The sequence below is a fragment of the Toxotes jaculatrix genome, chromosome 9, assembly GCF_017976425.1.
Source record: "Toxotes jaculatrix isolate fToxJac2 chromosome 9, fToxJac2.pri, whole genome shotgun sequence".
Taxonomy (NCBI): Eukaryota; Metazoa; Chordata; class Actinopteri; family Toxotidae; genus Toxotes; species Toxotes jaculatrix.
The window spans coordinates 8,403,426-8,419,151 of NC_054402.1; the positions used below are offsets into that span (position 1 = coordinate 8,403,426).

Here is a 15,726-nt window from a genome sequence, read left to right on the forward strand (position 1 = left end):
AAGCACGCCAATACAGCTGCCTCTAGTTTCAGTCCGTCCCCCGGGCTGTCTCAGTCTCTTGGTTCCGCGCCACATACACACACGCACACGCACCAGCGGGCTCCCGTCTCACGCACACTCATCCAGCCCCCTGCCTTTCACATCCAATCACACGCCTCTCATACAAATACACTGCATCCCCAAACAGTGAGTAACCACGGAACTCCTGAACAACACAATTTAACATGGACATTACTGCAGGGTCGCTACAATATAAAGGTTATTACCTGTTACATTTAATGGCACTGTGAGTTAAGAGGATTTACGAAAATCTGCTTTTTCCAGATTGTTTATGCGGTCCTATGGACAGGGGCCACTGCATCAAATAATCCATTTTCAGTGTGTCCAACACCATATAGAGTATTAGAGGTGCTACTGGTTGAAGCCTGCGTACAGACAATCACAAATAGTTCGTAAGAGAATAATCCCTTAGCCTGACTGAATTTATGGCGCAAGCAGTTAGGTCAGTGCACTTCTGCTGCCCTTAAATCTTCTATTAGTTTGACAGAGTGTTTTAATATCTTGCTTTGTGGGCTCACCGGGCACAGTTATAGAAAATCAAGAAAATTAAAATGAGATATAAACAGTTATATCATCTCCAAAGCTGGACCCAAACGTGTTCAACTAATCCTAATATCCTGTGTTACAAAACACACCTTAAAGCCTGCTAGAAAACCGCCCACTGGGCGTGCCTGGCAGCGCTGTTCGCATCAACGCCCAAGGTGGGACGCCGGATGAGAGTACAGTCTGACAGGTGGGAACAAGTCTGACATGATTCGGTTGTGCATGAGGTGCAGTTGGTCGCTTTTGGACATAGTTTTGGGCTCTAACGACTTACTGAAATGAAAGTGAAGTCCTTTGGCGGAGCAGTCGTCGTTGAGGTGAGTGAAACATCCTGTTGGACGCTTTAATATTGCTGTGAAACATACACAAAACATACACATTGAAGATAATGAAAGTCCTTACTTCCTTATTGCTGATCCTGCAGCATCCCATGTTCTGAATCTCCTGTTGTGCCTCTCCTTCACATATATAACCTGTCTTCTTCTATATTCTTCTACATGTCGAAGGAGTAGAACCATTCCTCTTAGTACAAAAGTGTGTTAATATCACACGCACATGCTCACAGCCCACTTAAAGAAGTTACTTGCAGAACAATCATACAGTGCATCTTTAAAGTAGTGATGACAGTAGTGTAATTTATCCTGCCACAACAATGTTTTTCTTTTTCATCTTTTAGCTATCAGTGATCCAGCATTTTGTTTGGGTCACATCCCAGTTGGCTGTCTCAAGAAGAGCAGAAGAAAAAAAATGAACAAGGCATTCTCACAAATGTAGGCAGGAAAGTGCACATGCTACCTGAGCCATTTTAAAGGCAAAAAACTACAGCAAATTTGTATTTTTGTATTTGTATTTTTTTTATGATCATGATCATGTCACTTCTATTTAGCTGGGATTTTCTCACTAACGTCATGGCACTATGTTCATTTTATCTTGTCTCGGCTGATACAGACTAAATGCCAAAGATGAATAACTTGGTTTGCATTGAAAGAAATTCAGTATACAATACTGCGTGCACTCATCGGTTTGCTCAGTTATGTAAAATTGTGTTAACTCTAATTATGATTGAATGAAGGGACATTTTGATCATTTGTTATCATCTACCCTGAAGCAATTAGCTCTAGAGATAACCATGTTATTCAAATGTAATTACTGAACAGAAAGTAGATTTACCCGTTTGACACTGACACAAAATATAATTAGTATTAAAAATGGTCACTGTTGTTTGATAGCTTGATCACAGTCTAATGAATGGAATTAACATCATACTTGAATCAGAAGATTAAAGTTTACCATGATTAAACACAGGATGGCATTATTGTAAAATATTCCAGAAATGCAAAATAAGTTTGGCCAACTATCAGGCTGAGCGCATGGACAGTGCCAGGCCATGAAATGAAGGAGAGCAGATGATGAGTCTGAGGGTGGTGTCACACATGTAGTGTGAGTTATAATTCAGGTGAGACCAGCTGTCCATTGCACATTGTTGTCCATTCACTGCTTGAGTTCTCAAGGCGTTTTTCAGAAATATAGATGGAGGTTATCTTCATATGTCCAAACCAGTAGAGTACATAAAGTAATGTATCTGCTTAGTAAAAAAATGAATAGTAAACCTTACTCATCCCAAAGCTGGTGTAATTTGGATGTGGGAGTGAAAGTTGTGTTTTGGCTTGCATTAATAATTTTACATATCTAAATTACTAATCTGTGTTTAGATGGAGCAGTGAAGGGAAATCCAGGATGCTGCGGAACGTCATGGCTAAACCCCGGAGACAAGCTTTGCGGGGAGCTGGTTACCTGTTTCATGCCCAGTCCTCCTCCTGCCTTTCCATGACAGAGGAACTTTTCTTAGATGCTGCAGAATATGGCAACATTCCTGAAGTGAGGCGGATGCTTGAGGAACAGCCAGATCTCAATGTCAACTGTGTAAACTACATGGGCCAAAATGCATTGCAACTGGCAGTTGCCAATGAACATTTAGAGGTAGCTAAGCTCCTACTTAGGAAGAAAGACCTCGCTAGAATTGGCGATGCTTTGCTGTTAGCCATCAGTAAAGGCTACGTACGTATAGTGGAGGCCATACTGAGCCATCAGGCCTTTGCAGACAGTCAGAGGCTCACAGACAGTCCAAGCCAGGCGGACACTCATGATGACTTCTTTGCCTATGATGAGGATGGCACACGTTTTTCTCACGACATTACTCCCATCATCCTGGCTTCCCAGTGCCATGAGTATGAAATAGTGCATATACTTCTTATGAAGGGGGCCCGCATAGAGCGGCCCCATGACTACTTCTGTCAGTGCAAGACCTGCAGCGAGCAGCAGAGGCATGATGCTTTCAGCCATTCCCAATCCCGGATCAATGCTTATAAAGGTCTGGCTAGTCCGGCATATCTGTCCCTCTCCAACGAAGATCCTGTGATGGCAGCTCTGGAGCTGAGCAATGAGCTTGCAGTTCTAGCCAACATTGAGAAGGAGTTCAAGGTACAGTTATGTTAAAAAAAGCAGATGATAGCTTTACATCATGTTGATTAAAATATTGCAGGCTATGACTGGATTTTAGGTTCTGACAGTTTTCGTGCTATTAGTGATTTTGAAAAATATAAGAACAAGGTGCTATAGATCTTGCCTTTCTCTGTTACAGAATGATTACAAGAAATTGTCCATGCAGTGTAAAGACTTTGTGGTGGGACTCCTGGATTTGTGTCGAAACACAGAGGAAGTGGAGGCTATCTTAAATGGGGACACTGAATTGTGTCAAAACTCTGAAACCTGTGGCAGACAAAGCCTCATCAGGTTAAAACTTGCCATAAAATATGAAGTAAAGAAGGTAAGCATGTGAGCCTTGCACTTTAATTTTTTAGGTTTAGAATTGATGCCCTTGTATTCAAGCTGAACCTTGTGTTTGAATACGTAATATGTAATCCTTCCCTCTCTCTCTCACACACACCCACACCCACACACATGCAAACGCACTTACTGCCAACTGAGCAGTTTGTTGCACATCCAAACTGCCAACAGCAACTCCTTTCCATTTGGTACGAGAACTTTTCTGGACTACGCCAGCAAACCACAGCAGTTAAACTCCTGCTTGTCCTTGGGGTAGCTGTTGGGTTGCCTGTCCTGGCCTTTATGTACTGGATAGCACCTTCAAGTAAGGTTAGTTCCAAAAATACATTGTTTTAACCTACTAGTTCATTGTCTAACTTTTTGTTTTGGAAATCATTTTGAACACTTTTAACCTAGCTAAAGGGAGAGTGAGCATTGGATTTACATTTAACATGATTCCAGTGTTGCTCTGTGTTTGTTGGATATTTAAATAGGCGAATGCTTCTGACATATTATATACATATCATAACTTTATGAGGCAATAAAATGAGAGGACTATGGGTTTGCCAGCTTGTTGTGGAGTTTTTCTGCTCCCAAGCAGCCAAACAAGATTAATACAGAAATGTCAGAAAGCCCTCTCAGACCTGTGTTTATTCTCCTGGTTTGGATGACCGGTTCAATCATGGTCATGTGTCAACACTCCCTCTATAGAAGAGAGTTTAGTGTTTTGACCTTAAGTATTGATTAATCACTTTGTGTGCAAAGATAAAATGATCTACCCACTACATGTTAAATTAAAATTGAAGAGCCTGGAGCAGCTTAAAATAATGTTAATTTTTGTTTGTGTCTGCCATGCCCTTACTTCTCTCAGTTAGGGAAACTCATGTGTGGACCTTTCCTGAAGTTTGTGGCCCATGCTGCTTCCTTTATGATATTTCTTTGCCTACTGGTCCTGAACGCAGCAGATCGTTTTGAGGGAACATCGCTGCTACCTAACATGACCACCCACGACCACCCTTTGCAGCTGTTTCGTATGAAGACCACCCCTTTCACCTGGATGGAGATTCTCATCATATCCTGGGTCATAGGTCATCAGTGTGAACATGCTTTCCCTCCCACTCTCTCCCTTTCCCATTCATGTACACAATCACAACTAGCCATCAAATATTTTCCTATTAAGTTAGTATATTTTTTTATATTATGTTAAATTATTCCTCTCTCATCTTTCTGACACTCAGTATTTTCTACTTGTCAAGATTTAAGTCAGGCTCTTACACAATTACATCACATCAGTCAGTAAGGAGTTATAAACTGCAAACAGCTGTCTTGCTAGAAAATTACCCACACAGATAATTATGTATTCTTACCACATGTGCCATAAATCAGACATGTAATGACTTCCCAAAGATGAAAAAGGCAAGGAGACACTTTCCCTGAGTTCTACAGGCGAGCCTTTGGAGCCATATCACACACACTATGCCATTAGGCAGCATCGGTAAATCTTATGTGATCTGATCATCAATTCAAGCCTTATTTATCATGTTTTTACATGTTCAAATCACATCAATCACAATTTCATCTGAGAGAGAAACAATCTGACTGTCAACTAAACATGATTTTTTGTCCTTACAGGGAAGATCTGGGAAGAATGTAAAGATATTTGGTCACAGGACATTCGGGAATACATCTCAGAACCTTGGAACCTGCTTGACTTTAGTATTTTGTCCATATTTATGACCTCTTTCATTGCCAGATTAATGGCTTTCTGGCATGCATATTCTGCCCAGTGTTATGTTGACAAGCACTATACAGACCTGTCCAACAAGACCTTACCCTTTGAGATACAGTATTTTCAGCTGGGTAAGTGGGGAGCAAAGAATTCAAGTACTACAAGTAGTAATTCAGTAATTGAGTTTCTCATATTATTTAAAACTAACTTTAAATATTGTTGTTAAAGAGGATTTCCTGATTCAGATTTTAGGATTCATCACTCAATACTGATTTTTTAAAACTATTTAGTTGATAGGCAGCTATGTAAAGAGTTTTTTCTCATTGATGATTTTGAGACCCAGAACCAGAAATCCACAAACATAAAAGAATCATTTTCACCAAGTGTTGTCAAAGCTTTTTGACTACTTGATTTTATGGCTAATTGATTATGAAAACACACACAAGCTAAATTTAGTTCCTTGAATCAGGAATCCTTACTCAGGTACACAGGTGCTGATCTTCATAGAGTGAAAGTTTATTGAATGAAAACTGTTCTCATTCAGCATTTGTTTATTTTCAGCTCGGATCAGCTGGATGCCCTCTGACCCGCAGCTTATTTCTGAAGGCCTCTATGCAATTGCAGTTGTGCTGAGTTTCTCTCGCATTGCATACATCCTGCCTGCCAATGAGAGCTTTGGGCCTTTGCAGATCTCTCTGGGAAGAACAGTAAAAGACATCTTTAAGTTTATGGTGATTTTCATAACAGTTTTCGTGGCTTTCATGGTGGGAATGTTCAATCTGTACTCATACTACCTCGGAGCCAAGTACAACAATGCATTTACAACGTGAGTGTCGACTATAGACTGTTGCATTAATGCAGTTTGCCTGAAAAAGCTTGGAAAATTGAGCCTTTGGATACAATTTGTGTTGAATTAATATGATGTAAGACCAACACATTAGTTGCACTACACTGATTTAATTGCCATTCCTGCATCCCCCCCCCAGGCTTGAAGAGAGCTTTAAAACATTATTTTGGGCCATCTTTGGCTTGTCTGAAGTGAAATCAGTGGTCATCAATATCGACCATAAGTTCATTGAGAATACTGGCTATGTGCTGTACGGGGTGTACAACATCATCATGGTGATTGTGTTGCTGAATATGCTCATTGCCATGTTCAACAGCTCCTTCCAAGAAATTGAGGTATGTCTGAACCATCCACAATTCTAAATTAGATTTTTTGTGTTTTGTATATTGTAAGCAGTGATAATGACTATTTTGTTGTTCAGACTATAATTATATTGGAATTATTTCATTTGACACAAAATGTTAGTAGATGTTATGATTTACTACTGATTCATGCCAAAATTGGCACCTTTCAGTTCAGTTTTGTATTCCTGCTGTATATTTGGTTTACACAATAATACTGCAAATAAAATGTAGATAAGAAGGTGGAAGGTGCACATCAGAAATCTAAAATGATTAATTTTCTGAATAATTACCTGTTTCTCATCAGATGTTTCCCCTGGCTTCTACCCCTTCTTATGCTTTCCTCTCTGTTGATGCAGGATGATGCTGATGTTGAGTGGAAGTTTGCCAGAGCTAAGCTCTGGTTCTCCTACTTCGAGTATGGTGGCACACTGCCTGTGCCCTTCAACCTTATACCGAGCCCTAAGTCTGTCATTTCCCTCCTGCTGGGCATAAGGGAGTTTCTCTGGGCTGTACCTCAAGGCAAAAACAAAGAAAATTCAAATGATGAGATGGAGCTTAACAAGGTGTGGCGTCATCTGCTGACACAAATGATATTTCAAGCAAGGAAATTACCAGATTCATTTTGTTAAATTTCAATGAATGGCTGTACCCATTTTCAATACTCTTGGTAAAGTTGACCTATATTCTTTGATAAAGGTCTACAGGGCCCTCTTGTGTCACGTTTATAAGTTGCAGTTTGAAGTGTATCCCAAAAAAATTAACAGTGCTTCTTCACTTTTTTTCATTGTTTTCTAATCTTAGTTGAGGCAACAGGAAGATCTGAGTGTGGAAGCATCACTTTGTCCAACCCGCCACCAAGTAAAGTAGTTTTTGTTTCCTAATTCTCATTAACCAGCTCATAACTGAGCTGCTGGCCTGACAGCAACCTATCTTTCCTGGGTGAAATTTTATATACATAGACAAGCATGTCATAGCTAGAGGAAATATTAAGAAAAAGGAGAATAGCTGTATATACAATTGCCGAAACAATCAGTCAGTCAGAACCATATACTGTTTAATAAAACATAGTCACCGATCAAATTGGCAGCTGCACTTCTTTTTCCTTAACCAAGAATGTTAAAGAACAATTAGCTCATCAGTTTAAGACTCAAATCTTCTGTTTTTTATTACAGAAGATAATGAATCGCCTCATCAAAAGATATATCGTAAAAGCACAGAGAGATAAAGACAGTGATGAAGTGAATGAAGGTGAGTTCAGCAGGTTTTCTGGTTTCAGTATATATCACCAAATCAGAAATCATTATTTGACAGCAAATCAGAAAACACAGTTAGCTGTTTCACTTACTGTCCTGCAGGTGAACTGAAAGAGATCAAACAAGACATCTCCAGTCTCCGCTACGAGCTTCTGGAAAGGGAGAACCACGACATGGAGACGCTGGCAGAGCTCATCAGGCAACTGGGAGAAGTCATGCATGTTCGGCAGAAAGAAGAACAGAGGCACAAGCTGGCTACACATTTGGAAAAAATGTAAATATTACAGATGTATTTACTGGACACACTATTCTCTTCCCATTACTGGAATAGGGCCCTTAGGTGCAGACTTAACATACATTTTTGGACAAAAACTTACCTGATAAAACTGGATATTCTGTATTTTAAACATAAAAATGTCCTGTTTTTTTCTCCCCCTTTGTGTAAACGTATCCCTTTGGTTAACTCATCCAAATCTTTTTGTTCCTGTCTCTTTCCCTGTACAGTTAACCACATGGTGGCACTAATGGAACTTTTTTCTTGACGCAAAGGCCCTGTTACACTGATATGCACTACAGGCTGCTAATGTATGATGTTTATACAGCTTGATTTAGGGGTGATTTTCAATCATAAGCAGCAAAGAAGTTCAGATAAAAAAAGAAGTATATATTTGGATGTGTCAGTGACAGGTACATAAATCAGACCTAACATAAACATAAATGATAGCCTGTTGGTAATAACAGCCCCGTAGCTTTTTCTGATTCTGAAGTTAAGAGATAATTTTTCCCCTGTAATGTACCTTAAAATCAATCAAGGGGACTTTGAGGTTTTTTTTTTATACTTGACATTAACTTTGTTAGCTTTTTTAGAATTGTGTTTTATTAAATTGTCTTTCACTTAAGCATAATGAATATAATTAAAATTGATGTTGCATTTTCACCTCATGGAGTACAGAGGGTTTATGGGTTTTTAAAATCACTGCAGCAGGTGCTGTTGTGCTCTTTCACGCTTGCTGTGAAGCAAGACAAATGTCTGAGAACAGTCTGACCTGTCAGGTAGACAAACAACTCGCCTCCATCTACACTCAGGCCAGGAGAGTGAAAGCTACCAAGTCAAGTCCCTGAATAGAAGTACTTTGAAGCATTTATAAAAAGGAAAAGAAAAGGGCAGACATGGCAGCTATTAAAGCAGCAGCATTAATCAAATAACCACAAAACTTTTATAAGCAGATTCTTCTGCTTTGAAAAATGTGCTGCCCCATGTGTCTTCAGTATTAGAAATTTGATTTTAAGAAGTACCACAGGATGGTGTTGCACAAAAATTGAAAGCTGTTGGTCGTCACCCTGAGCGATGAGCATCACTTTTACAGATTAAAGTCTTGTCGGAAAGCTAGGCCATTACAGCATTTGAAGAACACATCATGTTGATATGAATGTGAAACTGTTATCCAAGAATTATGTAGGCCACAGCATGAGAATCCCCTCTGATATTGCCAAACACATGACGCAGGAGATAGGGCCAAGGACTGTGTGTGCATCATCACTACATGCATCAGCAACATCCATACTCGACTGATTAACTTGAATAGTAAAAGCCTCTCTGTTATCTAACCAGGATAACAGAAACGTAAATTAGATGAGTACAAAGGAGGTGAGGGTGCTGTTATGACACAGAAATGAAATTCAGAAAGGAAATCTAGAGGACCACCAAACAGAAGACTCATAGATAGATATTCTTCACTTCATCAAGGACTGTTCACGTTTGCTCACAGCTGTTAAGGATAAAAATGAGTTTTGGAATAATTGGTATTGTAGTTTGTCTAATCTTTCAAAGGATCCAACGTTTTTTTTCTCACTTGGCCATGTTGTACCTCATCCATGAACAGTAGGGTGGAGACTAATGGCCCTCGACACTGAAGTGATCCATTCTTTATTCTCCTCATTGGCTGACTATTTCACTGCAGGTCTGCTGTAAAAGTAGTATAATACATTTCTCTAGCGTGGCTCTACATTGATTCTTCCCCTGGCATCTGTTGGAGAGTTGGCTAGTCTGAAGAGACTATTGGAAATCTGTGAAAAGGGGAATGAACCTCCATTCAACTTTGAAACAGGACACCCACAGGAACAAGGAAATACACTTGTAATTTTCTAATAATAATAATAATATGACACGATTTTCTGAAAGGGTCATATTTGCGCACTCTCAATCCTTCTTGATCAACATAGAAACTAAAAGTTGATTTTCCTTTCTTTTCTGATCAGCTGTCAGATTTCATGGAATAGACTCTTATGCGAAAGAAGGCGAAGTCACAGCCTTTCTCGACAGGGAGGAGGTTTACAGGAAGGTCTCTGAGCCACAACTTATCATACACCTTCCAGCCTCCGGACGCGCTCCACTCTCTGCTGTGCGCTTCGCGGTTCAGAAAATGGAAAATAAGATAAACGGAAGAATGAGCACCATCAGTACTCCGATGGCTGATTCTACCGATACAAGAGTAAGTGATTTGATTGAAGCTGGGTACAGCAATACTAAATTATCTAACGAGTCACAGTCTCAAACTTGCATGTCCTCCTCCGTGCGTAATTTTGGAAACGCCGGCACACTGATCCACGGGGTACATTCAAGTGGCGACGGCGCAGTTTTCAAAGAGTGTAACATACTCGATGGTTCACTTGCTACAAAACACTTTTATGACCGTGGCAGTGAGTATCTCAAGTGTGACAGCGTGCCTTGGGAAGATCTTGTAAAAATTCAGAGGACTAATGTGGCTACATCCGAAAGTTTGCCAGGAGCAAGTGTAAGCCTCTCCACGACAACCGGAGCGTGTAAGTTCATCAAAAACGAAAATGAGCCTTCTGTAATTATGGACACCCCCTGTCCCAACTTTGATCCGTCATCGGAGATACCTGCGCTTGATACCTGCTGTGACACCGACAGGAAGCAGCAGATGGGTCTTAGTGACGGGGAGTCAACGAGCTTCAGGTCAGCCACGGCGGCTCCCCGACCGGGGCTGGAGGGTTCTCCAAACTTTCTGATTGACCTGAACCAGTCTGAGCAGCTACCGGCTCTGACCCAGATGAGGACTGACTCCAGGTGTGGTTTGTCCGGGAAGTCTGTCCTCAACTTTGATGCTAACGCGCAAGCAACCTCGCAACAGGCGATGTTCAAAAACGAGGTTCCCCGTTGGCAGATGCAAACGTCTCCGGCTGATCCTCAGTACTGGTGCCAGTCCACAGGCGTGACTGAGGACCCGTTCACACACAGTGGCTATGATGTGATCCAGAACCAGACCCTGTCCCAGAGGAACCCGTCACCTTTCTCTGCATTCCCCGGGTAATAAGTTTACTAGTACTACAAGCTTTCACACTGAAATCACTAGCGAGATGGAATCAGACCTTTTTAATCAAAGTCAAATAAATACATTTTGAAAGTATGTTTGCAAAATGCTTGTGTGACAGATGGAGTTAAAAGAAAGTAAAGACGGTTCTGTCAGATCGGACTACATAAAGTGATAGCCATTAAGTAATTAACCGAGTGTGAGAACAGATTATTTGTCAGTGCGCAACAATGAGCTATTTATGAGTCAGTCAGGTTATTTCTGCGTCTTAGAAAGTGGAAAAATAAACTTGTCTGATAAGGTGTCACTGCTGTCATCTGTCTCATGGAAACGTTCGGAAACTTGTTTATTTGTATTAAAAACAAGTAAGAGTGAATGATAACATCTTATCCCGTTTGGTCTTCCTCAGGAAAAAAACAAAAAACTGTTCTGTCACTTTGGGACAGCAGAAAGCCCCTAAAATGTTAAAAACCCTTTTTAACCACTTCTTACTTTACACTTATATGCCTTTATACAAAGGATCCTTAAGTTTCCTTCAGTCTTTTCTTACTCTGTAAACATGGGAAAAGGGCCCCTTAAATAAGCTTTTAAATCACTCAAGGGTTAAACAAGCCAATCCTTAACTTACTTAAGAGCAGACTGCAAAATTAAAGCAACATTTAGTTTTTGCCTTTGATCTGGTAAGGATCAAACTTGTATGAATTTAGATTATCAGATGAGATCATTATTGCATGTTTACATGTTTTCCCCAGTATGCCACCTCAGAGACTGTGTGTGATCTGTGGTGATGAGGCATCTGGTTGCCACTATGGAGTCTTAACCTGTGGGAGCTGTAAAGTCTTTTTTAAAAGAGCAGTTGAAGGTGAGCACATTTTACCTGCTTCTGGACATTGACATTGATTCATTATTTCCAGTTCATTTCAAGTATAAGATCTTTGTTTTCTTTCTTTCTTTTTTCTTATCTTTTTTTGTACACATTCACAGATCGGTATTTTCCGGGCCACAAATATTCTCTATTGGGACTGTTATAAAAGGGAAAGACCTAAGTCCTCAGCTACCACTAACAGTTTGACTGTTATTTTTTCAGATTTTATTCTATTTCAGGATGCCCTTAACATCTGGTCAGTGACAGCAGATCAAACGTGCATGGCTGTTTTATCAGGCCGCCATGTTTGTTTTTCATCTCTTTTTCATGTGTAGTTTCATGTCCACTGTTTTTGCTATATTCCATTATACATACTGTATAATGTGTAATTGTTGATTTTTAGGGCGACGGCAAATTAAAGTTTCCCTCCTATGCTAACTTATTTAGTTTTTCTGTTGATCATTGGTCATGGTTCCAGACGAATAAACTAAAAGATAAAAAAAAACAACAGCACTGAGGGAGGGATTTCAGGCTGTAGCAAAATATCAGTCTCTAATATCAGCTATCATATGTCCCCAGTGAATACTGTGGTACACTGAAAGTGTTACCACATCAAAATTGACTGACCTTCTGTTGTAGTTGTTAAAGGTCATTAGCAACGGTATCACACTGACTAGTGTTCACCGTGTTCTTCGTCTTGAACTTGTTTTTCTTGTTATCTTGCAATGTGAGATATAAGAACCACTGTGTCTCACCATGGCCGTGTCACTCTGTCCTCACAGCCTTGCCTCTATCTAATTTTCTTCTTTAGATCTCTCCTCAAAATGCTGCCTCAGTGTGGAGTGGAGTAGCCATGCTAATAGTCAAGAGCCCTTCCACACTTTTTCCCATTATATGCCTCTCCGCCTCCTTACATATTTGAAAATAAAGCACTGTTAAAATTGTGTGCATTTTCTGTACCCTTTCACTCAACAGGCCATCATAGCTATCTCTGCGCTGGGCGAAATGACTGCATTGTGGACAAAATCCGGAGGAAAAATTGCCCTGCATGTCGCCTCCGCAAGTGCTATCAAGCGGGAATGATGCTCGGAGGTAGAATTTGGTTGGATTTTTTTTTTGCACAGAGCAAATGGTAGAAACTAAAGTGATTGGTTATTTAGCACCAAGTCACACTTTGAAATCACGATTAGCATCAAAGAGAATGTTCAAAGTGTTTAGATCAGAAAGACAATAGTTAATATTAAAATTAAAATTAAACAGGAGCCTTTTGCAGGAAGAGGTATTGAAGTCCTTTTTTAAATGCAGTTTTGAGTAACTTTACCATTGAAATTTTGAGCTTTCTTGACATAGAAAGAAAAACACTGAAGCTCTGTGATGTGTTATGGGCACAAATTGTCCTCTTCATTATCAAACCTAACTGGGCCTTGTATTTGTGTCACAGGCAGGAAGTTGAAGCGTTTTGGAGCCTTGAAAGCCTTGGGTTTGGCCCCATCCCTGATGTTCCAGTCCCACTTGACCATGTCCAGTGACAGTCAGGCCTTGACCTCCATGTCTTGCATACCAGGCATCCGTGAGGTGCAGCTCACCCAACAGATCATCAGTATCCTGGAAAACATTGAACCAGAGATCATGTACTCTGGTTATGACAACTCCCAGCCCGATGTTCCCCATCTTTTACTCACCAGTCTCAACAGGCTGTGTGAGAAACAGCTGCTGTGGATCGTCAAGTGGTCCAAGTCTTTGCCAGGTAACGGCTCTCTCAGCTCAGGGTCACCAGTTGTCACCATGGGGACCTACTGACAGGACTCGCTGCAAGTCTCAAGCTTAAACACTGACTGAGATACAAAGCTTTGTGACGCCATGAATACTGGATATGAGAGAAGTGATTCCAAGTAATAAATAAAAATGAAATAATTTGATTGTCGCAGGAAATGTTACAATTAAACAAGATTTTGTAAAATCTGGAAAACCAATGTGCTTCATCACCGATGGTGCATTAGTGCAGAGGTGTTGCGATAAAGGTTCTATCTACTAATTACTCTAACTAATCTACTAATTAAATGTATTCTAATACAGAATTTTATTTTCTGTCAAAGGGTTTCGCAATCTTCATATCACTGATCAGATGACCCTCATCCAGTACTCCTGGATGAACCTTATGGTGTTCTCGCTTGGGTGGCGCTCCTTTCAGAACGTCACCAGTGAATATTTATACTTTGCACCTGATCTGGTTCTTAGCCAGTAAGTGACCATCATCACACAAGCCTCTTTTGATTCACAATGATTTCTAATTAAGAGCTGTAGACATGATACATTAACCGTTTTTGTTTTTGTTTGTCAGGGAGCAAATGAGGAGATCTCCAATTTATGACCTCTGCCTGGCGATACAGTTTATTCCTCAGGAGTTTGCAAATCTTCAAGTTACCCGTGAGGAGTTTCTCTGCATGAAAGCCATAATCCTACTCAACACAGGTAAAAGACAGGGGACTTTCTGAAATCTATTCAAGATGACTCACTTTTGTCCTCATGGTGACCTCTTTTGATTTAAAAGCACTGAGTACACAGTGTTGCAAACAATGAAACTATGATGTCCATCTACTGTAGAGCCGCACAGTAAAGGGAGTATTGTACAGGGTGACTGGACCTTGACATAATTTATGTAGCAGCTACTATCAAGTCCAAGTTTTACACAGACTGATAAACACTGGTTTTAATAGCAGCATGCTACTTCTAAAACTATTATTGTTGAACGGCACATATGTTACATTTTCTTAATGTTTGTTTAACCTTTAAAACAGAATCATTTTTCTACATTTTAAAAAATATTATCTTTGGAGAAATTATTTTTTGAAACTACTCGTGTCCTGTTTGCTCTGCTCAGTGCCTCTTGAGGGACTCAAAAGTCAGGCAGCATTTGAAGAAATGAGACAAAACTACATCCGGGAGCTGACAAAGGCTATCCACATGAGGGAGAAGGGCATGGTGGCCAGCTCACAGCGATTCTACCACCTCACCAAACTGATGGACGCCATGCATGATGTAGGCCCCCTTGTAGAGCTGAGTACAACAGCATTAATTCATGTCTTAATATAACTGCTGCTTTGCTGAGCACCAAGACAAACATGGATGTCTGTTTTCTGACAGATAGTGAAGAAGGTCAACCTGTTCTGTCTGAGTACCTTCATCCAGGCAGATGCCATGAAAGTGGAGTTTCCGGAGATGATGTCAGAGGTCATTGCCTCTCAGCTTCCCAAGGTCCTGGCTGGCATGGTGAGGCCCCTCTTATTCCACACCAAGTGACAGTGCCGGCACAGACATCACGACTCTGCGGAGACATCTTGTGACTGGATTATTCGCCCCACAATTACAAATGTAGTCAGTTATCTTTGCCAAACTGCCTCTAACACTCTTCACGAGGTGAACTAGAGTGAACATGCTCCTTAAAAATATGCATCTTGAATATTATAAATTCAGAGGCATCAATCAATAAAGCTCCTGTTTAATTCTGGTGTAGCCACCCTTTCCCATCCTACAACTTGTGTACAGATGGTACTTACTAACTGATATGCAGTAGGTTTTGAGAACCCCTAGAGATACTGATATTTTTGTACTAAAGCTGTAAAAAAAAAAAAAAGAAATCAAAGATAAAATTCAAATATTGAGTGTGTCTAACCAGAATTGTGTTCTCAGTGAAGGAGAATTGCAGGAGACACTGAAACCTGCGCTTAAAAAACAACGCACCTACTTCAGGGAGAAACTGGGAAGACAAGTATCTTTAAAACATATAAAAAAGAAAAGAAGAAAAGAATTGACAGTGGGCTCAAGTGATTTTTAAAGAACTCGGTTGGTGCACACCTGTGCCAGCACTACACAGTGCCCTAAATGAGTTATCTTGAGTTATTATATAACAGATTTTAATCTGGA

The 15,726-nt window shown here is 40.3% G+C and overlaps 2 protein-coding genes across 4 annotated transcripts; both read left to right on the top strand.

The window, feature by feature from the left end:
• Positions 1-870: 870 nt before the first annotated feature.
• On the top strand, positions 871-8,400 carry trpc6b (transient receptor potential cation channel, subfamily C, member 6b). 2 transcript variants are annotated; one of them, XR_005894624.1, is made up of 13 exons: positions 871-920; positions 2,316-3,084; positions 3,245-3,430; positions 3,595-3,759; positions 4,301-4,517; positions 5,062-5,289; positions 5,720-5,984; positions 6,145-6,340; positions 6,706-6,912; positions 7,151-7,207; positions 7,522-7,597; positions 7,705-7,959; positions 7,990-8,400. XR_005894624.1 is itself a non-coding variant. In XM_041047183.1 (13 exons), exons 2-13 carry the CDS (start codon positions 2,341-2,343, stop codon positions 8,108-8,110), a joined length of 2,517 nt encoding a protein of 838 aa, XP_040903117.1. In that variant the 5' UTR covers positions 871-920; positions 2,316-2,340; the 3' UTR covers positions 8,111-8,400. The 2 variants fall into 2 exon arrangements, 1 of the variants encoding a protein (XP_040903117.1); XM_041047183.1 differs by having other exon boundaries at positions 7,705-7,876; positions 8,107-8,400.
• A 1,185-nt stretch (positions 8,401-9,585) lies between these two features.
• Positions 9,586-15,462, top strand: pgr (progesterone receptor). Of its 2 annotated transcripts, none has more exons than XM_041047186.1 (8): positions 9,586-10,933; positions 11,690-11,799; positions 12,778-12,894; positions 13,244-13,549; positions 13,899-14,043; positions 14,144-14,274; positions 14,684-14,841; positions 14,947-15,462. In XM_041047186.1, exons 1-8 carry the CDS (start codon positions 10,026-10,028, stop codon positions 15,100-15,102), a joined length of 2,031 nt encoding a protein of 676 aa, XP_040903120.1. In that variant the 5' UTR covers positions 9,586-10,025; the 3' UTR covers positions 15,103-15,462. The 2 variants fall into 2 exon arrangements, with proteins under 2 accessions (XP_040903120.1, XP_040903121.1); XM_041047187.1 differs by having other exon boundaries at positions 14,951-15,087.
• The last annotated feature ends 264 nt before the right edge of the window (positions 15,463-15,726 follow it).